Source organism: Tiliqua scincoides, chromosome 3, assembly GCF_035046505.1.
Source record: "Tiliqua scincoides isolate rTilSci1 chromosome 3, rTilSci1.hap2, whole genome shotgun sequence".
In the NCBI taxonomy this organism is placed as follows: domain Eukaryota; kingdom Metazoa; phylum Chordata; class Lepidosauria; order Squamata; family Scincidae; genus Tiliqua; species Tiliqua scincoides.
The window spans coordinates 160,948,074-160,974,767 of NC_089823.1; the positions used below are offsets into that span (position 1 = coordinate 160,948,074).

Sequence of the window (26,694 nt, forward strand, 5' to 3'; positions counted from 1 at the left end):
GGGGGGGAGGAGGAGGAGGAGTGGGGGGGGGAGTTTCTCCGAAGCCTTTTAGTTTCTCTTTACAGGAAGGGCTTCTCCCGGGAGCCAGCGACATGTCGAGGTGGCTTCTCCTCGCCCTCCTGGCGCTGCCCGCTGTAAGTACTTTGCAGACGTGACTTTCTGGCGAGAGACACGTGAATCTCCCGCTGCGGGGCGAGGATCCGCAGGGCCCTTCTCGGCCCCTCCCAAGGCAATGGGAAGGTGATTTCGCCGAGGAAGCAAAGAAGTCCACTTAGGCTGCAATTTTATCCACACTTACCAGAGTGTAAGCCCCATTGACTCGAATGGGGCTTACTTCTGAGTAGACAGGCATCGGATTGGGCTCTTAGCCTGTTTGCTGTGCTCCTCGCAGGGAAGGAAGCCGGCGCAGAAATAGTTAAGGCTGCAGTCCCGTCCGTACTTGGCTGGGAGTAAATCCTCTGGACTATCATGGGATGTACTTCTGAGTGGACATGCATGGGACTGGGCTCTTGGACTACTCCGATCCACACTTTCCTGGGAGTTCACCCCATTGACTCTAATGGAATTTACTTCTGAGTAGACTTGCATAGGATTGGGCGCTTAGACTACAAACCTATCCACACTTTCCTGGGAGTTCACCCCATTGACTCTAAAGGAATTTACTTCTGAGTAGACTTGCATAGGATTGGACTCTTGGACTACAATCCTATCCACACTTTCCTGGGAGTAAGTCCCCTTGACTATAATGGGATATCCTTCTGGGGGGACATGCATAAGATTAGGCTCTGAATGTTTCTTGCTGGTCAGAACTTTGTGGAAGAGACTTGTCAAGGAAGACCTTCAAAGTCTTCCTTTGGGGACTAAAACAAAGAGAAGAAGCTGATTCAGTGTCAGATGCAGCATTGATCCAAGTCTGGTTCTGTAGTGGGGGGAGGGGAGAGCACTTGCTCGTTACTCAGATTGCAGGGAGATTGCAAGTGAAGCCCACAAGCTGGGTACATTTTCAGTTCACAGTGATTTTATAATACAATCATGAATGTGTTTACTTAAGGGGGACTAGTTGACCATTTGGTTCCCATGGACCTAATATTTGAACTTTATTTTGCATTTGGCGCCAAACTATTTCATTTAAACTGCATGAATATTTTCATTTAAACTACACTCTGCAGTCTGTTTCCACTTGCTGCTGCTGCAGCATTTTGCTGTGACTCAGAAAAAAATCAGCTGACTAATTATTATGCTTGCCTCTATTTTAATTTTGTAAGCCATCTTGAACAATTTGGAGAGGCAATAAATATACATTAATAATAATAATAATTAATAACAACAACAGTGTTTATATGCTGCTTTTCAACAAAGTTCACAAAATGGTTTATAGAGCAAATCAAATACATTTGGCATGTAATAACATAAACAAGCAGATGAGCAACCACTCTCATTTAAAATGAAGCATGTTAATTTATGTGGTTGAGCCCCAAAGGTATAGTGGCTTTGAATTTTCATTCTTCTTCTTTGCAAATGAGTCTTGGGGAATTTCCACAAAGGAGAAGAGTGGTAACTGTCTTTAACATATGCCTGAGCACAAGTCAAAGAAGAAAGTACCTGTGAATCATTTTATCTTAAAAGTGTCTAGTCACATAATTAAATAGACTTTCTTGGGCAGAACCACTTGAGACTCCTGCTGGGGTGGGGCTTTTGAGGGCTCCCTTGTGTGGAGAAAAGGCAGAAAATGCATCCCTGCATATCAGGGAGTAAAATTTGAGGCCTTCCTGGGTGTACTACTTTTCTGCATTCAGGGAGTTTTTCATGTGGAGAAGCATGCCAGAATGCTATGTCAAGCTTCCCACTGAAGTGGCATAGACCCAGAAAAACCCTACCAAGTGATTTTGCTGAATGTGACAATCAGAAAATAGAGTGGATCCACACACGTGTAGTAGACAATATGGTAGATTGTAGTCAGTTACCTCTTACTGTAGTAAGCATTGTATGGTAACTGTCAACCCAATCCTATTGGACAAATCCAATGGTGCAACAAGTGTTCCACCAGGGGAGACTACCTTTTGGCAATTATAAAACTTTCTCCGGCACCACATGAAGCCATGTGCTGCTGGAACACCTGTGGGGAGGCCAAAGTTGCCCCGCACACAGCAGTGGTTTAGAGAAGACAGGAAGAGGAAGACAAGAAGAGGAGAAATTTGCTCAGTGGCATGCCATATTTTATGAAGAGAGTCTTCTCTCTGGCTTAACAAACGGTTGGAGACCTGATGTAAATTCCAGTATCATTTCCAGTCCATGTTTTTGGCCATATTCTTGGCATGCCATAAATAGCCCATCATTCAGAAATTTCCAGTAATTGGTAGAAGTGAAAGTCCCTGCTTGAAGGCCCCATTTTGCACCTGGCTTAAATGTGGTCTCAAGATTAGGGTGGGCTTACAGTTAGTGCAGTAGCACTCAAAAAACTACTGAGGGAAGCATAAAACAGGTAAAAAGCATTTCTGTGGGACAAACCTGGTCCCACAAACATCAATTTCTGAAAGAAAAATAATAGTGTCTTTCACACAAGTGCACCCATTTGAAACATAACCTTTCAGTTGGAATTGGAAAAGTGAATGGAGGTATCCTCTCGTCTCTTTCTGTGGATCCTTCATTTCCCATTTTGTTTATGTCAGAATGCTAGATGCAAGGGAGGGCACAAGGATGAGGTCTCTTGTTAACTGGTGTGCTCCCTGGGACATTTGGTGGGCCGCTGTGAGATACAGGAAGCTGGACTAGATGGGCCTATGGCCTGATCCAGTGGGGCTGTTCTTATGTTCTTAAAGGGATTGCACAAGGAAGGAGCAAATTGAGAGGCCAGGGAAGTGGATCACTGCTTTCTGTGTGATTTCTTCAGGGAAGCGATTCACTGCCTTCCCGTTGCAAGAGGGAAGTGGATTGGTGTGGCTTTGTTGGCAGTGGGCTAGAGGTGACAGACCTTGGGTGAAGGATGCCCTGAGTTCCTTTACCACTCCCTGCCACCCATCACTTGATGTGAACCATGTTGCCTGCTTCACTGATGGGCTGGCGATACTTCCGCATCATTCTGGTCAGTTTTACTGTCCCCTTGTCACGCCCCGAAGAGTTGAAGCTTGACTTTGCCACTGCTTTCTCCCCCTCCTTCATCTTCTCTGTGTGGGAAGTGCATACTAAACAGGTTCACCATTTCATTTCCTCTTGTGCGTACTGTGAGTTTCAGTAGTACTGCAGGGACCCAAAGACAAAAAGTCACACCCACAATGCATCCTCATCTGGGGTTTGTACTCTTGTTTTTTCCTCTCGCAGGCACTTGACTTGATTGCTGCTGAATCCTCACATGTCCCTAATGCTACACCTGAGAGGACATGTTCAGAGGGCAAGGGCCTCTTTGAAGATGTCTGTTGTGACTTCTGTCCACATGGTAGGTATTGTTGTAAGTCCTTTGAACAGACTGTAAGAAATAGCGATGGGCCAAAAGGAGATACTCCTTTGCAACTGTTCTATGTATTTTATATATTTAAAATGCCTTTTTAAATGCCTCTGGCAGGCCTTCTGAGACTCAGGGAGGCTGTGCATGGCCTCCCTGGTCTTCAGAAGGCCTTAGAAAGCCTTTTCCAGTTTTCATTCAAACTAGCTTTTCTAAGGCAGGAAGGGGGGATTGTTAAAAAAATTGTGCCCCTGGGTGCCAGATGGTGTAGTTGTATCACTGGGATGGAGTTGAGAAGGGAGCTCGTTTCCCTATAAGAGGCTCTTTCACCTTGGAAATATATATGTGCAACAAATACAGCCCTATTCACCACATTCCAGCAAGTGTTTCCACCCCTGCAGGGAGGTTCACCAGATTCAAGGAGCCTTTTTGTTGGTTTGGGGGGGGGCAGGATGAGTCACAAGGGGATCCTCAATAGCACTCAAGTGAAGGAGGGTGCTGGTAGCCCACTGCATGGCGATGCAAGCTCGGACCCCAGTAGGGCAGGTTTAAACCAAGCTGAGCAGGTTTGAGCCCAGCCAAGGGACTTGCCATAACCAGCAATGTATTCACCTTTTGCATTACTATCAAAGTTTGGGGCATGCCTGTCATCTGGAGGGGGCATAGGACATGGTGTCCTTTGACTCCTACATGCCTCACCTACATTTCCACCCCATTTTTTGGTTTGTACCATACCAGCAGCAGTTGTGCCAGCGATAGAGGTGTATTGCTGCAATGCTGCACTGATGTCTGTGGCACTTCTGTCAGCAGAGCTGGAGTTATAATGGCAGGACCATCCTGCTCGTATCGCTGTTGTTGTGCCAGTATCTTAATGCATATGCTTTATAAACTATAGCACTCAGAGTGGACAGGAAGCTACAGCGTAGCACCCTAAGTATGGATTCCAAGGGATCCATACTGGCCTCTAGACTTACACTTGTTCTTGGTGTTGGCAGGAAAGGTCGTACACCGTGGATGCACAGAGACCAGTCCAACCAGTTGTAAAGATTGCATTAAAGGGGCAGAGTACATGGATCATCCAAATTTAAGTCTCAAATGCCGGAGGTGCAGCCTGTGTGACACAGAGCATGGTATGTTGGTAATCTACAGTATTATAATTTGGAAGTAAATGTATTTGCACAGATGAAAATGTGTAATGCATCTCATTGCCAGAAGCTTATGATATGAACGATCCATCTGAGATGTGAGTGCTGCAAGAGAGCAGAAGTTTGTGGCACACCTGATCAAGATCAAGAGAGACTAGACTGTCTGCCTCTCCAGGGTTGCATAGCTTCTTGATCCAAAGGGGTCAGTGGACTAAAGACAAAAACATCAATATTATGTACAATATTATCATGCTATCATACCAATTGATGGTAAGGTCACACCTGAAATATTGCGTCCAGTTCTGGTCACCACATCTCAAAAAGGATATAGTAGAAATGGAAAAGGTGCAGAAGAGAATAACCAAAATGATTACTGGGCTGGGGCACCTCACTTATGAAGAAAGTCTACAGCATTTGGAGATCTTCGGTTTAAAAAAGGCACCTGAGGGGGGACATGATTGAGACATACAAAATTATGCAAGGGATGGATAAAGTGGATAAAGGGATGTTCTTTTCCCTCTCACATAACACCAGAACCAGGGGGCATCCACTGAAATTGAGTGTTGGGAGAGTTAGGATAGACAAATGAAAATATTTCTTTACGTAATAATAATAATAATAATAATAATAATGGTATTTATATACCGGCTTTCTTGGTCGTCAGATTACGTAGCATGTAATTAGTCTGCGGAACTCCTTGCCGCAGGATGTGATGATGGCATCTGATCTAGATGCCTTTAAAAGAGGATTGGACAGATTTCTGAAGGAAAAGTTCACCACAGGTTACAAGCCATGATGGGTATGTGCAACCTCCTTATTTTAGAAGTAGGCTACCTCAGAATGCCAGATGCATGGGAGGATTCAAGTCTCTTGTTGTCTTATGTGCTCCCTGAAGCATCTGGTGGGCCACTGTGAGATACAGGAAGCTGGACTAGATGGGACTTTAGCCTGATCCAGCAGGACTCTTCTTATGTTCTTGCCTAAGGCACGGGGAGGTTGTGAGGGTACTGTAGCATGTTGGACAATTGTAACAGCTCGACAGTTAGAAACAGACATGTGGCATTCTTGCCTAGCAGTTTGGCCACCACGGTAATAAGGAATATAGAAACTGAGGGTCGTAAGAGCTGCACCATTCCACAGGAGGAATTTTCATTCATGGGACTGCAGTAACTAATGATATCTGGGGCAAAAGTCTTAGCCTTCTACCACTGGAAAGTGTAACTGTTTTCAAGTAAATAAACTTGTGATTCAGCTCTTCTATACCATTTAAGGCAGCTAGCAACAAGAAAACATTTTCCAACATTCAAGTGCAGCAATAGGGGCAACTTTGCCTACTGAAAATCTGTTGGTCGGTTTGCAGTGGAAAGCAGTGGAGTCCTTCCAGGAAGATCCTGTATAGCAGTGGTTCTCACACATTTAGCACCGGGACCCACTTTTTAGAATGAGAATCTGTCAGGACCTATTGGAAGTGATGTCATGACTGGAAGTGACATCATCAGACAAGAAAATTTTTGACAATCCTAGGCGGCACTCCTACCCACACTTATCCAGGAGTAAGTCCCATTGACTATCATTGTTAAAGAATATACATAATAGCTTGTTAAAAGTACAGGTCTGTAATATTTCCCCCAATGTAGTCACATACCATGGTAGCATCAAGTGTAATCTATTAAAAATAAAATATTGAAATGAATGGGGACCCATCTGAAATTGGCTCGTGACCCACCTAGTGGGTCCCAACCCACAGTTTGAGAAACACTACTGTATAGGTAATCCTGTACAGCCATTGGAGAACTTCTTGGTTTTCACCCTGTTCACAGGTGAATCCTCACAAGATATATGCCATATTTATGACTATACATACACATGACTCAGTGTGGCGACTGTGTACATACTTATGCATCGTCACGCTCACTCAAGATCTGTGTATGACACTTTCAGCTCTGCTGATTACTTAAGAGTCTTTCACTCCTGGCTCTGTGCTGAGCCATTGTGCTGAAAACATAAGCATGTTTTGTTGTCGCCATGCTTATCCTCCTTCTTCCTTTGATTGTTCCTGCCCTCCCTTCTCTTCTCAGTCCAAAAGTTTCTATTTTGTTTTTTAAATGGTATGGGGAAGGGGTGGAATGGGGCAGATTGAAGCTGGGAAGGGCGTGGTATCAACTGCAGCACCACCACTGATGTCTTTCTTATTCAGCCTCAATCTCCCTTCCCACGTCTATTCAGATTTGCTAGTAGTCTGAGTAGACCCATTCAGACAGTGGAGGCTTACTCCCAGGTAAGGGAACAAATGTTCCCTTATCCAGAGCAGACTTCTGGGACTGCCCCCCAACAGGATGTAGCACATGCTGTGGTGGCACAGTTGCATTGATGGGGGAGGGATTGATAGGTTTAGGCTATACATTCATAATTCTTCAGCTTTCAGTTAAGAGTTAAGATGCTCCAAAGAAGGTCTTGAGTCTAAATGGCAATTGAGGATATCATTGCTGATTTTGGTTTTTTCCTGTGCATCAAATATTGCCTTTTAATGACCTGTGGAACTCTTCCTTCTAATGAAATAGGAAGTCTTAGATTAATCATAAAAAAACCCACTCATTGGCAATGTGTCTACTTCTGAACTGGGAGGAAATGCAGAATCCTGAGGCATTGTTTTTTGTTTTTTTTTAAATGGTTGTGTTTAATGGGTTGGTTTTGTGTAATGCAGGGGTGCCATCTCGTCTTTAGGTGCCATCTCATCATCAGGTTCTCAGGACTCAGCTGACTGTTTTGGGCTAGCCCTGTAGATGCCCACAGAACACACTGTTGTAACCTGTAGTACGCCTACAACCTGAATGTCAAAAGTGGATCTTAAGATACATCAATGGTGCTCAGTTCCCTTGGAATTCAAGAGGCTTTTTGAATGCTCATTCCTTTAATGCAGCAGTTCTCAAACTTTTAGCACTGGGACCCACTTTTTAGAATGAGAATCTGTCACGACTGATCAAAAATGACTGAAACTGATGTCATCAAGCAGGAAAATTTTTAACAATCCTAGGCTGCGGTCCTACCCACACTTACCCAGGTGTAAGTCCCATTGACTATCATTGTTGAAGGCATATACATAGTAGACTGTTAAAAGTACAGATCTGTATTAGTTCCCAAATGCATATCATGCTAGCACCAAATCTAATATATTAAAAATAAAATAGTGAAATGGAGACCCACCTGAAATTGGCTCACAACCCACCCAGTGGGTCCCGACCCGCCGTTTGAGAAGCACTGCTTTAATGTGAATTGAGTTCTGCAAAAGAACTGAACCCTTTTAAAAACCATGCCATTAAAACAAGGTGAATTTGTTTTAGGTTTGGAGGTTGAAGAAAACTGTACCATCTACCAGAATGTAAAATGTAGGTGCAAGCCTGGCTTCTTTTGCAGTTCTGATCAATGCCGTCACTGTGATCCATGTGATAAGTAAGTATCCTGCAAAGTTATTAAAAAGTAAGAATTAGGATGTTGTTTGAGAGAACACATCATTACTGTGATGGGGGCAGAGCATTCCTCAATCAGACTTTTCTGCTCCTATTACAGGAGGTTTGAATCCCACCCTTATCACAGTGGCATAGCTAGCAAGAGGAGGGATGGCAGTCTGCCATAAATACCAGCCTTGGAGGGGGGGGTGACGCCACGAGTGACCATAATTGCTAGAATTGCAGTGGTTAGAAATATTACCATCATGCTGTATACCTTTGGATGTGGAATTTACAGCAGAATGCAATTTTACAAAACCAGAGTGAAATATATCTATTAGATCAAAAGTCATATTTTAAAAAAGGGGGAAAAAGGCAAACAAAAATACAAAGTCCAATGGAAAGTGAAGTGAAAGTATCTAGAGAAGCTCCCGTACTTTAGAACATGCACGTTAGGTTCAAGGGCCTATTTTGCTCTTAAGGCCAATGTCACTGTTATCAGTAGTGAACATGCTGTGTTGACATAGGAGAAAAATGTATTTACACATCAATAGTACAGTACTCTGTATTGTGTGAAGCAGGCTAACAGGACTTGTTGGGGTGGCCTGAAGTAAGATGGGGAATGTTTATGAATACTGAGAATGGGTTCTAACGCCATCTATGGGCAAAAGACCAGCCACATTAAAAGACCAGGCACATTTTTATCTTGAAATTCTTAAGTTGAATGTTGATTTTGTAGGGGAGCTTCTGTATTTGCATTTTAGACAGCAGAGTGAAGACGAACTCTGGGATAGCCTCACATGACTTCATACAATATTAATTAATTAAAAGATCCGTATCCTAACTTTCTTTGGTACTCAGAAGTGACTCACAACTGTGGTACAAATAATTCAATAAAATACAGTCAATGATTCTATATAATAGGTCATATAAACAAAATAATCAAAAACCAAAATTTGAAAATCACAAAACTAAGAGAACTTAAAACAAACATCATTGGAAAGGCCAACGGGAACTCTGTAGGGAGAAGGCCATGACTGAGAAGACCCTATTGCGCATGAAGTCACACTTCAGATGGTGATGCAAGAGATCATCTCCTCCCAAAATTCTCAGAGTATGGATAGACTCATGGGAAGAACTCCTAAGGGGAAAATAATGCTACCCAGTTGCAGTGGGTGAGCAGAAATGATATACACCTTCTTCAATACTCCCTCCAGAACCCTTAGGCTTTGAATGCATCCTTCAGGTTTTAGTCTGAAGCTTTGTGTAATTCAGATATTAGTCCTTGTGGGAACATCATAAAATAAAGTCAGAAGGAAGAGTAAGCAATAGTCTACATTGGGAAATATGTATCATTCAGTATCCTCTTCAGTATCCTCTTCCCTCCAGGGAGGGGAGATTTAAAACATTGTGCACAGCCATTTTCAAACACCAGGTGGAGCACAGACCCTGAAAATATAAAAGTCCCCAGTGCTATTTGAATATTTTTGGATTGTAGTGCTGGCTGAACATAGTTTTTCTCACTTTGTAATGATCCTACTCTCTCTTCTAGTTACATGAATAGTGTGCCTTCAGTTGATAGGTGTGAGAGTCAAAGTTTTTGCTGTCGGGGTTAGACCATGGGCAAACAATGTTTGGATCAATCATCCATGGAGAATTCAAGCTTCCCAGACTGGCTGGCACACTCAGAGGTGCACAGCATTGAATCCTCTCCACACAGACACATTCTTAAGAACATAAGAACAGCCCCACTGGATCAGGCCATAGGCCCATCTAGTCCAGCTTCCTGTATCTCACAGCAGCCCACCAAATGCCCCAGGGAGCACACCAGATAACAAGAGACCTCATTCTGGTGCCCTCCCTTGCATCTGGCATTCTGACATAGCCCATTTCTAAAATCAGGAGCTTGCACATGCACTTCATGGTTTGTAACCCGTAATGGATTTTTCTTCCAGAAACTTATCCAATCCCCTTTTAAAGGCGTCCAGGCCAGACACCATCACCACATCCTGTGGCAAGGAGTTCCACAGACCAACCACACTCTGAGTAAAGAAATATTTTCTTTTGTCTGTCCTAACCCTCCCAACACTCAATTTTAGTGGATGTCCCCTGGTTCTGGTGTTATGTGAGAGTGTAAAGAGCATCTCCCTATCCACTCTGTCCATCCCCTGCATAATTTTGTATGTCTCAATCATGTCCCCCTGAGGTGCCTCTTTTCTAGGCTGAAGAGGCCCAAACGCTGTAGCCTTTCCTCATAAGGAAGGTGCCCCAGCCCCATAATCATCTTAGTCGCTCTCTTCTGCACCTTTTCCATTTCCACTATATCTTTTTTGAGATGCTGTGACCAGAACTGGACACAATACTCCAGGTGTGGCCTTACCATAGATTTGTACAACGGCATTATAATATTAGCCGTTTTGTTCTCGATACCTTTTCTAATGATCCCAAGCATAGAATTGGCCTTCTTCACTGCCACCGCACATTGGGTCGACACTTTCATCGACCTATCCACCACTACCCCAAGATCTCTCTCCTGATCTATCACAGACAGCTCAGAACCCATCAGCCTATATGTGAAGTTTTGATTTTTTGCCCCAATGCACATGACCTTACACTTACTGACATTGAAGCGCATCTGCCATTTTGCTGCCCATTCTTCCAGTCTGGAGAGATCCTTCTGGAGCTCCTCACAATCACTTCTGGTCTTCACCACTCAGAAAAGTTTGGTGTCGTCTGCAAACTTTGCCACCTCACTGCTCAACCCTGTCTCCAGGTCATTTATGAAGAGGTTGAAAAGCACCGGTCCCAGGACAGATCTGGTATGCATTTGCCCACATTTTCAGGGAAGAAGGTGCAGACAAACGAGCACCATATTGTGTGAAACTGTTTGTGAATAGTGCAACAGCCACTGAAATAGATGCTGTGCTGGGGTGAAGAGGGACAGTCTCCCTTCTGCTAAATATAAGAGGATGCCATTTTAAAAGGTGATTCTTTGCCCCAATAGCAGCAATATGTAAACACTCTCTTGCAGTAAATCAGAGGATAATGTCATTGCTTGAATGTGGACACGTGAAAATTGACATTTCAGAAGATACCCAAATTGCAGGAGTCACAATTTTTAGGGCTAACATTACATCTGAACATTTTTTGAGTCTCAACTTGGGATCTGACCATGTTGTTGACCACAGTGCATGTTCCAGAAATCATCCTCATCTGGTGTGGTTAGTGATGGTAAAGAGTGTGGCTGCTTAAGAGGGCACACGTAATGCAGCATAGAATCACTGTGTGCTGACATCATACCAAGTCCTACTCCAGACAGAAAATGCAAGACATTGCTAGGACACAAGGCATGAAGAGGTCATCAGAGCAAGAAACACTTCAGGCCTTCAAAGCCATGAGAGTAGTTCGATGTGCATTATGAGTTCTTTCCATTTTCCATCTTTAGACCAACATCACCATGTCTTCCAGGCTGTCTGACAGGGACTCTAAAGCTTGGCCTGAACAGGAAGCTGATCTGGGATCTGGCCTAACAAGGACTAGGGCTCTACATTTTAATTAGGAAAGAATCACACTCCAGACTGTTTCAGCCTAGTTTGGAGAGAGCCTGAACAAAACAAAGTCTCTCCAAAGCACCCAAAACCGAAGCAGAGCCATTTGATGTAGCACACAACTTCAAACATATATTTTTTTTATGTTCCTCTAGATGTGAAGAAGGCACAATTGAAGAAGAATGCACCCTGAGCAAAAACACTGTTTGCACAAGTAAAAGTAAGTGACAACAGCGCAAGGCCCAGGTGTGCTGGCTGGAAGGCCAAAGCCTTCCCACTGGCAATCGTAGTTGTCAGGAAGCCCACTGAAGCAGGTAGCCCACTGAAGCATCCAGTGCAGGGGTGGTGGAGGGAAGGGAGCCAGCACTGCTTCATTGCCACATGGGGATTTCGGGAGGATTGGTCTGTGAATCACAGACACTCAAAACTGATTGGGTGCCAAAGTCTGTTGCTAAGAATGCCAGCATTACTCTTCAAGATTAAAATAATCCAGCACTTTCTCTCCAGATAGAGATTACAGTGGCCAACAGAGAATATAGGTAAATGAATACCTAAATGTGAATAAATATTTCTTCCTGTTTGTCTCATGTTACAAAACGAGCCCTGCTGTGTCAGATCAATTGTCCATTTAGTCCAGCATCCTCTGTCCCCCTAGGGCAGTGCTTCTCAAACTGTGGGTTGGGACCCATTAGCTGGGTCATGAGCCAATTTCAGGTGGGTTCCCATTCATTTCAATATTTTATTTTTAATATATTAGACTTGATGCTACCATGGTATGTGAGAGCATTTGGGGAAATGTCACAGACCTGTACTTTTAACAAGCTACTATGTGTATTCTTTTAACAATGACAGTCAATGGGACTTACTCCTGGGTAACTGTGGGTAGGATTGCAGCCTAGGATTGTTAAAAATTTTCCTGCTTGATGATGTCACTTCTGGTAGGTCCTCACTGGTGCTAAAAGTTTGAGAATCACTGCTCTAGGGTGAGGCAGATATTTCTAGGAAGCACACAAGTTCAGCTTGTTGTCTGCGCCTTTCTCATTTGTCCCTAGCATCTGCTGTTCGAGGGCATAATGCCTGTGATTATACAGATTCTATCTGGAACATTTATTATTTGAAGCAAAACTTTACAATATTCTGTTACAGGGAATTTGCTATGGCTCTGTGCTTTAATTCCAATTGTTCCGGTGACAGCGTTCCTGATTTGGTACTGTTGTAAGTTGCCATCCCTTTTCTTAAACAATTCTGTGTTCTAAAAATTAATTTAAAACTCAGTGGTTCAGAATGCATAGTGAGAGAGAGAGAGAGAGAGAGAGAGATGCTCTGGAAATCTATATTTCTGCATTAAAAATTTTAGTTCCCTTTCAAAAAGAATGATCTTTAAACTTGAGGCGAATGTAAATCTGAGACTAGCATTACTGTAAAGAGGACTCCTATATCGGCTCCAAACAAATATATATAATTTTTTTTTGTAGACCAGTGCAACTAAGAACATTGCCCAGTACCACCTATGGTCTGCTATTGCCATCTGTGCTCAAAAAGGGGAGGCACCTTCATTCACATGTTCCCTATAAATCAAACCAGAAATCCTGCAGCTGTGGGTGTGAAGAAAGCAAGCCAGGAGCAAAGAGGCAGATAATTCACCTTTGGGTGGAAAGCAGATCCATGCAGATTACGTCTGTGGCAACCTGGAGGGAAGCAGCAGTGGTTGCAAACTCAGGGTGGACACTGCAAATCACTGCTTTCTTCTCACCCCCCTCAGTCCACCACTGATGCAACCTGCATCACCTGGCCTCATGGACGGGCCACCCCACCAGTTATACTGCCTTCCTATTGATGCAGGCTCAAAAGTGGCATTTAAATGAACCAGTCAGCTCTCCACCCTGGTAATGATGGAACAAGCACATTTTGCCTGCCTTCTTGGAGCTTTCCACCTCTGTCACAACCTCATACAAGCACAGTTATCTTGGCAGCTAGGAAGAAATGGATTTACCAATTGCACAGCTGCCTGTGTAGCTACAGTACCATGTGGGACCAGGTGGCAGATTTAGTCTCCCTTGGGAGGGGCGGCAGCATGGCTGGGGGCTGTGACAGAGGCCTGCTGCTTGGCCTCCTCTGCAGCAACAGCCAGGCATGTTGCTGCCCCCCCCCCCCGGAGACAAAATGAGTTTTGCTGCCATAGCTGGGAGAGAGACCAGCTTCTCTCCTGGTAATGGCGCCAAGAAAGGCCCCAGGGGCTGCGTGCCCCTGGAGCCTTCCTCAGTGTGGCTGATTGGCTGCAATTATTTCAGATGTGGCCAACTGGGGAAGGCTCATAGGTAGGCAGAACCCATCACTGGAGCATCCCGTAGTGCAACACAGCCACAGCAGAGCTGGATGCTTCTTTGGAAACAGCCAGCTCAGTTCCGACTGTATTGAGAAAGACTCTAGGGACGGGCAGAACTTGTCCCTGGAAACTTCCTTGGCGTGGCCAATTGGCCATGCTGGAAGTAACTGTGGTTATGTCATCACGTCACCATGGGAGGGGGGTCTGCTGACCAATGTGTCCTGGGGCAGCACACTGGTTGGCTATGCCACTGGGATTCACGTATGCCTTTGAGGCTGAAAAGCAGCATTGAACTTTTAGTATAAAATGTGAAAGGTGAACATTGTATAGTGTTTAAAACAAGGAAACTGCCAAGGAAAAGCAGTTTGTTGGGATAACCCAGCCTTAAAAATTTATAACAGTCAAGTTGGCAGCACGTATAACTTAAATATATTTTTTGTTTGAGGCAGAAATCTAGACAGACACATTTCTTGCTGTGTACTGTCCCTTTAAGGGTCAAACTAAAAAAACCAATTTAAAATAAATGGAATTGTTTTCCCCATTAGAAATTGGGGGGGGGGGGTCTGATCGAGATCAGAATCCTAATCCTATGTGAATGTCAGAATGTCTAATCCTATCTGTATCAGGACTGGAGAATACATCTGATGCAAATTTAGGAAAAAATGAGCTTCATTGTCCATATATATTCTTATTCTCAAACAGTAAAGTTTTAAGGATGTTATCAAGGACTGATGTGGGAAAAAGCAAGGATCTTTCCTGGGGCATTCTGGGTGTATGAAGTCCATGACTGTATCTGCCTGGTGTTACACACACATAATGAGGGCGGCTAAGCTCCTACCTGAAATCTGAGATTCTCAAGATTGTGTTCTAAATACCAAAATGTTTGCTGGATAGTTGCATTTCATGCATTGTATTCCACCCCCACCCCCTCCGCCCCAGGCTGTACAGTTCCGTATCTGGTTTAAAGCTGTTATTTTCAGAGTATCCCTCATAAATCATTCCTTGTATTCTTTTGTTAAAGATCGAAGCAACAGATCAAAGAAAGGATATTCAGTCCCTCAGCACCCAGGTGATGATGTTGTGAGTATCATTTTTCAGGTTGCATGAAATTAATAAAGTAATCCCAAAATCATAATCAAGGAAAAAGAAGAGAATGTTCAGACTTAGACCTTAAAAAGATGGCATGACCTTGCTTGTGCTTGAGAAGGGTCAGTGAATCTCAATTCTTGGCGGGCCTACCATTGTGAGGTTAATTCTCATCATCAAAATCTGGTCTGTGCATTTAATATAAAGTTACAGCTGACCACATGGCAAAGTGGTTCTTTGATGTGATACATCTTGCAGATATGTCTATGTTCTAGTCAAAGTATTTATCACAAATTGGAAATCAGTCTGATCAGAACGATCAGATGGACCATCATTCCACCACTTGGGTATCTGTAATACAGCAAGACTGCCAGTTAGTACATACAGATATTCATTTAAATCCCATTGACATCAGTAGGATTTGAGTGGAATGTTATCCTTTCAATCTGCATTCAGGAGCATTCTGGATCAAAGTTGTGTTGTGCGAATTATCCCAGCTTTGTAAACATTTCTTGTTACACCAGGATTTCTCAAGCTTTCTGTTAACTGTAACCCACAAAAAATAATACATAACCTTACACAACCACCCTCCCCATATTACAGCTAGTCGTGTCCCACGCTTTGAGATCCCTTGGAGTAAGGCAATTGGTACACCCAGCTCAATATTATCTGTACTCATTGGCAGCAATTTTCTGCCAATAAGTTTCAAACAAGGTTCCTTTCCAGCACTACCTAGAGCAGGGATGTCAAACTCATTTCATACAGAGGGCTGAAGTTAGCATTCAGGGCTTCAGCTGAGGGCAGGAAGTGATGTCATTAAGCAGAAAGTGACATCATTAAGCAGTTAATGGCCAGAAATCAGACCCTGTTCTCATATAGAAACTCATTAACTGCAAATGACAGAAGAGAAAGTACGCAAATCTTGATCATATTTCAAGATTTGGGAAAGCCCAATTCTCATGTGGGCTACCATTTCAGCTGTAACACCTCAGCAGCTGAGAGCCTGAGGGCTGGATTAAAAGCTTCCGGGGGCTACATCTGGCCCCCGGGCCTTATGTTTGACACCCATGACCTAGAGATTCAAGGGATTGAACTGTCAGAGGTTTTGCAACCCCTTTTCAAGTAGCTCATGCCCCCTCAGCCAAGGGTCATGACCCACATTTTGAGAACCCCCAGTTTCAGTGTCAGGGCATCAAGATGCAAGGTAAGATATATTTCAAAGAATGAGAGAGAAAATAACATGAAGGTGTTTCTTTTGGTGGTGGCCCTATGTCAACTGTAGGGTATAGTTTTATACTTTTGGAGAAAGAGTGGCAAATAATTAGGTTACGAAATGTGACGGAAGAATGATATTTTTCTTGAATGCTTGTACAAGTGAGTGTCATCAGCAGGATTGAATTAGGAAACACAGTTGGACTGAATAGTTTTCATTAACTATTATTCATTCTCTGTCTTTCTAGGAAATGGAAATTCGACATTTTCCAGGTATAGAAAACAAATCATTGCATCTATTATTTATTTTATTTTAAAATACCTGCCCTGTTCTTCTCAGCAACCACACAGGGTGGCTTTCAAAACAGGTACAACAAAAAAGCAAAAATTTAGGAAAAGTAACACAACCAAGAGACAATTGGCAACTAATTAAAATTATAAAACGTTGCAAAGTCCTGATGAAAAAGCCAGACCTTCAACTGGCAGAAAATAAACAGGAAAATAACAGAAGAGGAGCTGACCACTATTCTAGGAAAAGGGAGTTCTACAGGGCAGGGGTGACCACTGAGAAGTCTGTCAAATTCCCACTCACCAAACTTCGGACAGTGGCAGATCTCACAAGAGAGACTTCTTGGAAGATGGATTCATGAGGGAGAGTGGGGTCTTTCAGGCACCCTGGCCAGTTTGCGTTGTGCTTTAACATAAGAACAGCCCCACTGGATCAGGCCATAGGCCCATCTAGTCCCGCTTCCTGTATCTCACAGCAGCCTACCAAATGCCCCAGGGAGCACACCAGATAACAAGAGACCTGCATCCTGGTGCCCTCCCTTGCATCTGGCATTCTGACATAGCCCATTTCTAAAATCAGGAGGTTGCACATACACATCATGGCTTGTAACCCGTAATGGATTTTTCCTCCAGAAACTTGTCCAATCCCCTTTTAAAGGCATCCAGGCCAGATGCCATCACCACATCCTGTGGCAAGGAATTCCACAGAACAACCACACGCTGAGTAAAGAAATATTTTTTTTTGTCTGTCTTAACTCTCCCAACACTCAATTTTAGTAGATGTCCCCTGGTTCTGGTGTTGTGTGTGAGTGTAAAGAGCATCTCTCTCTCCACTCTGTCCATCCCCTGCATAATTTTGTATGTCTTAATCATGTCCCCCCTCAGTTGCCTCTTTTCTAGGCTGAAGAAGCCCAAACGCTATAGCCTTTCCTCATAAGGAAGGTGCCCCAGCCCAGTAATCATTTTAGGATGCATTCCTAACCCCTTATGTCAGTGCTTTCCAGCACTGACATAAGGACAATGCATAAGGGAACAAACATTCCCTTACTTTGTGGAGGCCTCTGTGAATGCCACCCAACTACAGGATGCAGCACATGTCCCATTGGCACTGCTATGCCAGTGCTGGAAAGCACTGACATAAGGAGTTTGGATTGTGCCCTTAGTTGCTTTCTTTTGCACCTTTTCCACTTCCACTATGTCCTTTTTGAGATGCGGCGACCAGAACTGGACACAATACTCCAGGTGTGGCCTTACCATAGATTTGTACAACGGCATTATAATATTAGCCATTTTGTTCTCAATACCTTTTCTAATGATCCCAAGCATAGAATTGGCCTTCTTCACTGCCGACGCACATTGGGTCGACACTTTCATCGACCTGTCCACCACCACCCCAAGATCTCTCTCCTGATCTATCACAGACCGTTCAGAACCCATCAGCCTATATGTGAAGTTTTGATTTTTTTGCCCCAATGTGCATGACTTTACACTTACTTACATTGAAACACATCTGCCATTTTGCTGCCCATTCTGCCAATTTGGAGAGATCCTTCTGGAGCTCCTCACAATCGCTTCTGGTCTTCACCACTTGGAAAAGTTTGGTGTCATCTGCAAACTTAGTCTCCTCACTGCTCAACCCTCCAGGTCATTTATGAAGAGGTTGAAAAGCACCGGTCCCAGAACAGATCCTTGGGGCACACTGCTTTTCACCTCTCTCAATTGTGAAAATTGTCCATTGACACCCACTCCTGGTCTTCAACCAGTTCCCAAGCCATGAGAGGACCTGCCCTCTAATTCCCTGACTGTGGAGTTTTCTCAGTAGCCTTTGGTGAGGGACCATGTCAAACGCCTTCTGAAAGTCCACAGTTATATAATGTCCACGGGTTCTCCCGCATCCACATGCCTGTTGACTTTTTCAAAGAATTCTATAAGGTTTGTGAGGCAAGACTTACCCTTACAGAAGGCATGCTGATTCTCCCTCAGAAAGGGTTGCTCGTCTGTGTGTTCTGAGATTCTATCTTTGATGAGGCATTCCACCATCTTACCTGGAATAGATGTTAGACTGACTGACCTATAGTTTCCTGGGTCCCCTCTCCTTCCCTTTTTAAAGATTGGTGTGACATTTGCTATCCTCCAATCTTCTGGCACCGTGGCCGTTTTGAGGGACAAGTTGCATATCTTAGTCAAGAGATCAGCAACTTCATTCTTCAATTCCTTAATAACTCTTGGGTGGATGCCATCAGGGCCCACTGACTTATTGATCTTTAATTTGTCAATTAGGTCTGAAACATCTTCTCTTTTAACCTCTATCTGACTTAATTCCTTGGTCAGGAGGGGCCATTCAGGCAGCGGTATCTGCCCGAGGTCTTCTGCCGTGAAGACAGCTGCAAAGAACTCATTTAATTTCTCTGCCATCTCTAAGTCTCCTTTTATCTCTCCTTTCCCTCCCTGACCATCCAGAGGGCCAACTGCTTCTCTGGCAGGCAGTGGCGTCACTAGGGTTCGTGTCACCCGGTGCGAGAGGCCAGCGCATCACCCCCATGCAGTGGGCGGGGCAACACCCCAGGTGGTGGGTGTGGTGATCTACCATCGCCCTGCCCCCACTGGTTTTTTGGCTGTACCTTTTGATAGAATAAAGATATTTCAACACAGTTTGTTTCATTGCATTCTGCATGAAATTACACATTGATTGATATATATCTATAACATGATGGTATTATTTTTGCAAACTGTTATTTTAGTGATTTTGGTCACTAGTGTTATCACCTCCCCCCAGGGTGTCAACTTACTAACACCTTATTGGAGCAGTTCTCAAACTTTTAACAATGACCCACTTTTTAGAATGACAATCTGTCCAGGATCCAACATAAAAGCAAATTAAAACAATTATAATTAAACTAAAGTAAAACAAATAATTAAGTAAGGGGAAGCCAGCCCTGTTCCACCAAGTGAATTTTCTATGTAGCCTGCCTGCAATAACACCCCCCCCCCCAAAAAAAAAAAAAAGAAATCAGTAAGATTTTTGTGCCTACCCAGTTCAATTTAAGTTCTTATATTTCAAGCATATCACTATCAGGACCCACCTGGCTTTACAAGTCTGAGAGCCCAATCCTATGCCTGTCTACTCAGAAGTAAGTACCATTATAGTCAGTGGGGCTTACTCCCATGAAAGTATGGAGAGGATTGCAGCCTAAAACAGAAAAAAAATTCACCTTACCATGACAAGCCTCTGTTTCATTCTTTTTAGGGGGGGGGGGCTGCCTTCTGGAGTGTTTGTTGAGCTCCAGTTGCATCAAATCAGGACCATTCTGGTGGCCTCACATTTCTGTTTGCCTGACCTGCCCAGCAGCCAAGGCATGTTTGTTTACTCATGAGTAAATGCAACCATGTAGCTTAGTTTCACTTTCCATAGGGCTCAACACATTTGCCAGCTTGGAGGGCAGGACCTCTTTCTCCGGTGTTTTTGGGGGGCTACATTCATTGGATCAGGACCATTCTGGTGTTGTTGGATTCCTCTCAGCCTGCCCTTTCCAATGGACTAATGCAAGTTTGCCTACTCATGAGTAAACACGTGATACAGCTCGCTTTCACTTTCCATTGGGCTCCATGCATTTTTTGTTTTCTGGCATTTTGCCAATAACTTTTGATAGAAAGGAGCTATTTCAATTCTGTTTTTTTGCATTGCATTCTGCTGGAAAGTATGCATCCAACGGTATATAACATGATGGGGTTACTCCTAACCACTGTGATTTTAGCGCGTCAGCCCTTCAGTGCATGTTACCCTCCTTTGCACTTCACCCGCTGCGGCCCGCACCCCCCTAGTGACACCACTGCTGGCAGGGTTCCTGCTTCTAATGTATTTGAAGAAGCTTTTATTATTCTCCTTAATGTTGCTGGCCATGCGTTCCTCATAGTCTCACTTGGCCTCCCGTATCACCTTCTTACATTTCTTTTGCCACAGTTTATGTTCCTTTTTATTCTCCTCATTAGGGCAAGACTTCCATTTATGGAAGGAAGCTTCCTTGCCTTTACGTCCTCTCTAACTTGGCTTGTTAGCCATGCAGGCACCCTCCTGGACTTAGTGGAGCCCTTCTTCCTTTGTGGTATACACTTCTGCTGGGCTTCTATTACTGTTGTTTTAAGCAGCTTCCATGCACTCTGGAGAGATTAGACTCTTTTTACCTTTCCTTTCAACTTCCTTCTAACCAGCCTCCTCATTTGAGGGAAATCCACTCCTCGGAAGTCAAGGATTTTTGTGACAGATTTGCCTGGTACTCTTCCCCCAACATGCATGTCAAAACAGATTGCAGCATGGTCACTGTTCTGTTCCCCAATGGCTCAGTAACATTTACATCTTTAACCAGGTCCTGAGTACCGCACAGTATTAAATCCAGAGTCACCTGTCTTCTGGTGGACTCCCTGACTAGCTGCTCTAAGGCACAGTCATTTAGCATGTCAAGGAATTTGGTCTCCTTTTTGTGACCAGAACACAAATTGACCCAGTCTATATGAGGATAATTGAAGTCCCCCATGATTGCAACTCTGTCCCTCCTTGTCACCTCCCTGATCTGTTTCCTCATTTCAAGGTCCCCTTCCGGTTTCTGGTCTGGAGGACGATAGTACGCCCCCAGTATTACATCACTCCTGAGGCCTGGTAATTTAACCCATAGAGATTCTATGGAGTCAGATCCACCTTCAGTCCCTTCTATCTGGGATTCTATCCCTTCCTTAACATAAACGGCCACCCTACCTCCAACACGCCCCTCCCTGTCCCTCCTATAGAGTTTATTGCCAGGGTTTGCGGTATCCCACTGATCCTCTGCATTCCACCAGGTTTCCGTTATGCCCACTATATCAAAATTTTATATATATGTAGTCTTAGCCAGCAGTCTGCTCAGAAAAAAATGGCAACCAGCACAGATGGAATAAGAAGACCACAGCATGATTACAAAGCTTCACTCTGTCAAAACCCTCACAGTTACATTCTTTTATAAAGGGTGTGGAATGTGAGTATGTGTCTTAAGGCCATGTAACAGCCTCCCAATGCTTAAACTGAAAAGCCATCATAGGAGGCTGTGATTCTGAACAAAGAATAACAGAGGAATAGAGGGACATCTTGGCTCATTCGAGCCTGGGGGAGCAGGGGGGAGCCTGGGGGAGCTCATCTTTCACTTCTCATAGACTTCACACTGATTCAAACATTCATTCTCTGCCATGGTACAGCTCTCATACATAACTAAACCAGCTTGGTAGTCCTTGGTTTTGAAAGCACTCATATTCCCTGAGAACAAATCGCAGCAGCAATAAAAGTAACCTTTTCGGATAAAACATTTTTTGTGGTGGAGGCACATTTATACTTGTATTCTCTCCAAGTAAAATCCAAGGTGAAACAGTCACAGGGACAGACTATATCACAAAAGTGTATATTTGAAATGGCTTTCAGAAGTAGGGTGGTTGAGCTCAGACCCTGACTCTTCCAGCATTGCACAGAAATTTCTACCAAACACAGTTTCTGCCATCAGAGCAACATTGTAATGGTATAAAATGCAGTTGACAAAACTTTACCTACTATTCAACTCTTAAAAGTCTAGGAACCTCCTCAAGGTCTGTACCTTACTGGGGGTGAATTCTTGATGGTTTTACCTCATAGACCTAGAATACATAACTGTAAAACTGATGGATAATATTTGATACTTTTATGGATTTCTTGACTCACTTTTCTTTTCTAGATATTGACCTGAGTCCTCACATTTCCGACATTGCAACAGAAATGACCAGAGAGCAAGTCATGATGTTTATTCGGAGACTGAAAATTCCACAAGGGATCGTAGATGCACTTGTCCAAGACAATTTAAACAATACTGCTGAACTGAAAATAGCACTGTTACAGAAGTGGTATGAACAGAATGGGGTGAAAGGAGCTCATAAAATGTTAATCACCACCCTGAGAGAACTTAAATTTCATCACACTGCAGATAAAATTGAACAAAAAATTAAAATAGTGATTTCAGACAGTCCGGATATTAGGTGATGGAACATGGCAAGTGCTAATCAAAACATGATATTTTTCAGGAGGAAAGAAAAACCATAGTGATGATATGCAGTAAGGACAAAAATCCTGTGCACGCTGTCCTGGGAGTAAGTCCCACTGAACACAATAGAACTTCTGAGTTGACAGGAATAGGATTGCTCTGTTAGCGTTAAAATGTAAAACATTGATTTTGTTGTTTGGCCCCTGTAACCTGTAGTCTGCTTATTGTTTATGACATTTTATGCTAATAACCTGAGACTTTTTGCTAAAAGCACTTTATGAAAATTGCAGAGAGTACTTGCTGTTCATCCTAATCCTGAACCTACACAAACTTTTAAAGTAAACATTTCTAGCAGTTTCTGCTTTCTCAACAATTTCAGTTGTTCTTGTGCTCTCCTGGCATTCTCTTGCTTTCAGTCATGCCTTCCCACAACCAAATTTGATTAGCTTTGTAGGGATATAATGTCAGTAATGCATTCTCTGTAATCCTTGATTGGCTATTGACTAATTCAGGAATGATAAAGAAGCTACAGAAAGGAGAAAATTGTGCCAAAACAGCAGCCAGGGAAACAAAGGACACAATCCTAACCAGGTCTACCGAGAAGTAAGTTCTATTTTGTTCAATGGGGCTTTCTCTCAGGAAAGTGTGGTTAGGACTGCCGAAGTCTCATTTCTCCATCTGTAAAATATTAATAGTATCCTGCATCACAGGGCTGTTGTCAGTGGACAAGATAAGGGCTGTCCATTAACTATATAGAAAAATGCTACAGAAACAATAACAAAACACACTGTTGCAGTTTCCTTATTTCTGCAACAAGGTCCTGTCCTGATTAACAGGGTCAGCTGTAGGAGCTGCAGAGCCCAACTGGAAACATTTTTTGCAGGGTTGCAGGTTCACAGCCAAGGCCTGTAGAATCTTAGAGATATAAATAAAATGTATTATAGACTATGGTACAAAGGAAAGCAATCAAAATGCGCACTTAAAAAGTACATGTGAGTTAATGGACCAAATTGATCTAATCACATTTTAATATAAAATTGCTTACAAGATTAATTACCCTAGCATGTGCCTCCCTTAGGCATGGGGCTCAGTTGGGAGCAATTTGTCCAAGTGGCTTAAAGCCTGCCCTGTTGATGAATAGCCTTTGATGGACGGCAGCTTAAATTTTTATCTTGCCTAGATAGGAAGTGATGTCTCAAGAAAACTGAGTGCCACAGAAAACAGTGACCGGGAGTGGAGATTGCTAGAAAGAATTTCAGAGATTCTTGTTTCTCAGAAGCCATTTCTAAGGTACTGAACTGGCACTGATTAAAGACTAGTGCAGTGTTGACATGCATGCTGTTTACCATGTGTTCTGCCTGTAAATGTGAAAATAAACAGTTTATTTCAAAAGTGTCATAAATCTCCATAATCCAACTGTTGCATGTGGTGACACTCTGGGGTTTGTTCTAGTCCAGTACTGCTATTATAAAACTGGCTTCTGGTTGGGGTTTGGGACAGAAACTGTCTCACTGTGCAATCCTATGCATGTATACTCAGAAGGTAATCCCATTATATTCAATAGGGCTTACTCCCAGGTAAGCGTTTGGAATTGCAGGCTTAGGCTGCACTCCTATCCACATTTACCGGAGAGTAAGTCCCATTCACTATAATGGGGCTTAGTTATGCATAGGATTGGGCTCTTAGTACACAATCCTATCTTTTCCTCCACTGTAGCATGCAGCCGCTCCAAAATGGGCTGCATTGTGTGCTATGGTGAGGGGACAGATCAGGAGACTTCAGAGGGGAAAGGGAAAATGTTTTGCCTTACCCCTCCATAAGCTTTTCAATTTTCAGTGGGACTGCTTGGACCTGCACCAGCTCTTTAAATGGCACAAGAGCAAGGAGACACAGCAGATGTGTCAGCTGCTCCCAGAGGGAATAGCTTACAATACAGGTTACGTGTGATGGGTTCCATCTCTTCCTGCCTCTGACATGACTTCCACCCACCTTCTGTTCTGCCCCATTCCACCTTTCCCCTGCTCCGCTCCACCCTCCAAACCAACTTGAATTGGTGGGCCTTCCTCACCCTGTGACTGTGTGCAAAGCTTCATTGGCCTGGCCGGCAGCGCACAGCTTTGCATACTACCAGAGTACTTATTTTCGACAGCTATAAGACAGCTAACTCTGCCAGGATGCTAGTTTCAGCAGCAGCAAAGCTCAATGCTTTTGGTCACCCTCGGCTGCAATCCTATACACCAATGGTTCGCGCACATTTAGCACCAGGACCTACTTTTTAGAATGAGACTCTGGCAGGACCCACCAGAAGTGATGTCATGACTGCAAGTGACATATATATATAGCAGCAATTCCCTATGGAATGCTGATGAGAGAATTCCTATGAAACACACTATTGTTTTTCTTTTGTTAAACAAATACATAGGACATCACCGGGGTTTGCGGCAGCCAGTGTGGGTGGCCAGTGCGTTGCCCCTTTGATGGACCTCCTCCCATCCAGTTGTCAGGGCAATGCCCTGGGCACTGACCCTGGTGATGTACCATCACCCCACCTCCACTGGTCTTTTGGCTATAGCTTTTCCTGGAATAGAGATATTTTGACATGATTTGTTTCATTGCATTCTACATGACATTACGTATTGATTGGTATATGACAAGATGGTACTATTCGAAAATACCAAGATTTTAAAAATTTTGGCCAGTAGTGGTGTCACCCCCCTGTGCGTGTCACCTGGTGTGACCTGCACCCCCCTTGTGACACCTGTGGACATCACTTCTCTGCACCTGTCTGGAAACTGCCCTTCCCTCCCCCTTCTATATTTCTTTCTTTCCTGGTAGTGCCATAGAGGGGGGAGGAAAAGGAAACAGCCAAGTCAACCTCTTCTGTGGCTGAGAAAGGAGACATTAACCTCATGCAAAATGTTTGTTTTTCTTGTCCTCACACATTTCCTCCTAAAACGTGCACCCAAATGGGGTTTCCTGCTGGTTTTGAAGTATGGGAGTGATGGGGTCAAGCTGGGCATTCAGAGTGAAGCAAAACTGATTAGAAAGGGACTCCATAGGGAGATTCAAAACCTCTATGGCACTATCTTTTCACATAATGGAATTTCCCAGCTAAGTGCTGCTCTTCAGCATGACTTTTTTTTTTTAAGTTTCGGGAATGAGTCATTCTTTTTCCCCTGACAGGAGCGGCAGCTCTGAGTTACTGAACAAATAAAAGCCATTTCAAGTGTTATGAATTTCCTTCACAGCAAGTAGCATTCAAGAAGGAAAATGCATGAAAACCACACGTAGGTCACGGGTTGTAATGATGGCAAATGCCCTCTTTTTTTGGAGCTGATGCAGGTGCTGGGATGCCACAACTGTACACAGCACAGGTATGCTTGCGTTGCAGTCGTCATGTATGATAAAGCACGTGCAGTGTTCCTGCTTGTTCTTCCAAGGAAGCTTTTCCGCCCGGAACGTCCCTTATTGTGTAGCTCAGAGCTACACAATACTTGAAAGGAAAGAATGACTCACCGGAAAGCATGCTCAAAGCAGCACAACCTTCCTATATTAAGGTCCAAAGTGCAGTACACAAGTCGAGAAAAGCCTTGTTGAAGTTCTACCTTTTTGAACTTTTAAAAATAACTCTAAACTTTGATTTGGATTATGAAAAAACCTTATGATGGGGAGAAACCATTTCCCCTTCGACCACCATCCTAATGAAAATGTTTTGTGCAGGAGCTGCTATTTGCCCTAAGACAAAACACATAAAGGCACAATTATGAGACCTGGAGTGTGTTATAAATAAATATTCAGCCCCTATAAGGTCACCTTTTTTCCCAGAGAAGGAAACTTCCTTATGAGTCATATTCCTCTGCAGGGCAAATAGCAGCACTGGGAGATTTCAACTGAAAATATGGCATGTGGGGAAAGTTAAATTCCTCTCCCCTCACATATGGTCCTGGTCTGGATTAGGCTGCCTGCATTTGTCACGGTAAGAAATCGTCAGCAGATCCAAGTACAGATTTCCCAACATCCTATCCAGTTGCACCCTTACTCACACTTGCCAAATATGCACATAGGCAGAGTACAGTTGTCCAAGGAGCTAGGCATCCAGTAACGAGAAAGGGTTCTTGTCTTCTTGCTTCCTGATTTGCCACTGTTGAAAACAGGATGCTAAAATCCCAAGA

At 43.6% G+C, this 26,694-nt stretch overlaps 2 protein-coding genes across 2 annotated transcripts in view; one reads left to right on the forward strand and one right to left on the reverse strand.

The window, feature by feature from the left end:
• The window catches only part of ACTA2 (actin alpha 2, smooth muscle), a 28,105-nt gene extending 27,725 nt beyond the window's left edge, over nt 1–380 (reverse strand). Inside the window, exon 1 of the mRNA XM_066619404.1 lies at nt 299–380. The gene's annotated coding sequence lies outside the window, so the exon portion shown is untranslated. The remainder of the gene's footprint in view (nt 1–298) is intronic.
• Nucleotides 31–23,924, forward strand: FAS (Fas cell surface death receptor). Its single transcript, XM_066619407.1, has 9 exons — nt 31–134; nt 3,319–3,433; nt 4,435–4,569; nt 7,926–8,034; nt 11,734–11,798; nt 12,725–12,793; nt 14,926–14,984; nt 16,451–16,475; nt 22,220–23,924. Exons 1-9 carry the CDS (start codon nt 93–95, stop codon nt 22,519–22,521), a joined length of 921 nt encoding a protein of 306 aa, XP_066475504.1. The 5' UTR covers nt 31–92; the 3' UTR covers nt 22,522–23,924.
• The last annotated feature ends 2,770 nt before the right edge of the window (nt 23,925–26,694 follow it).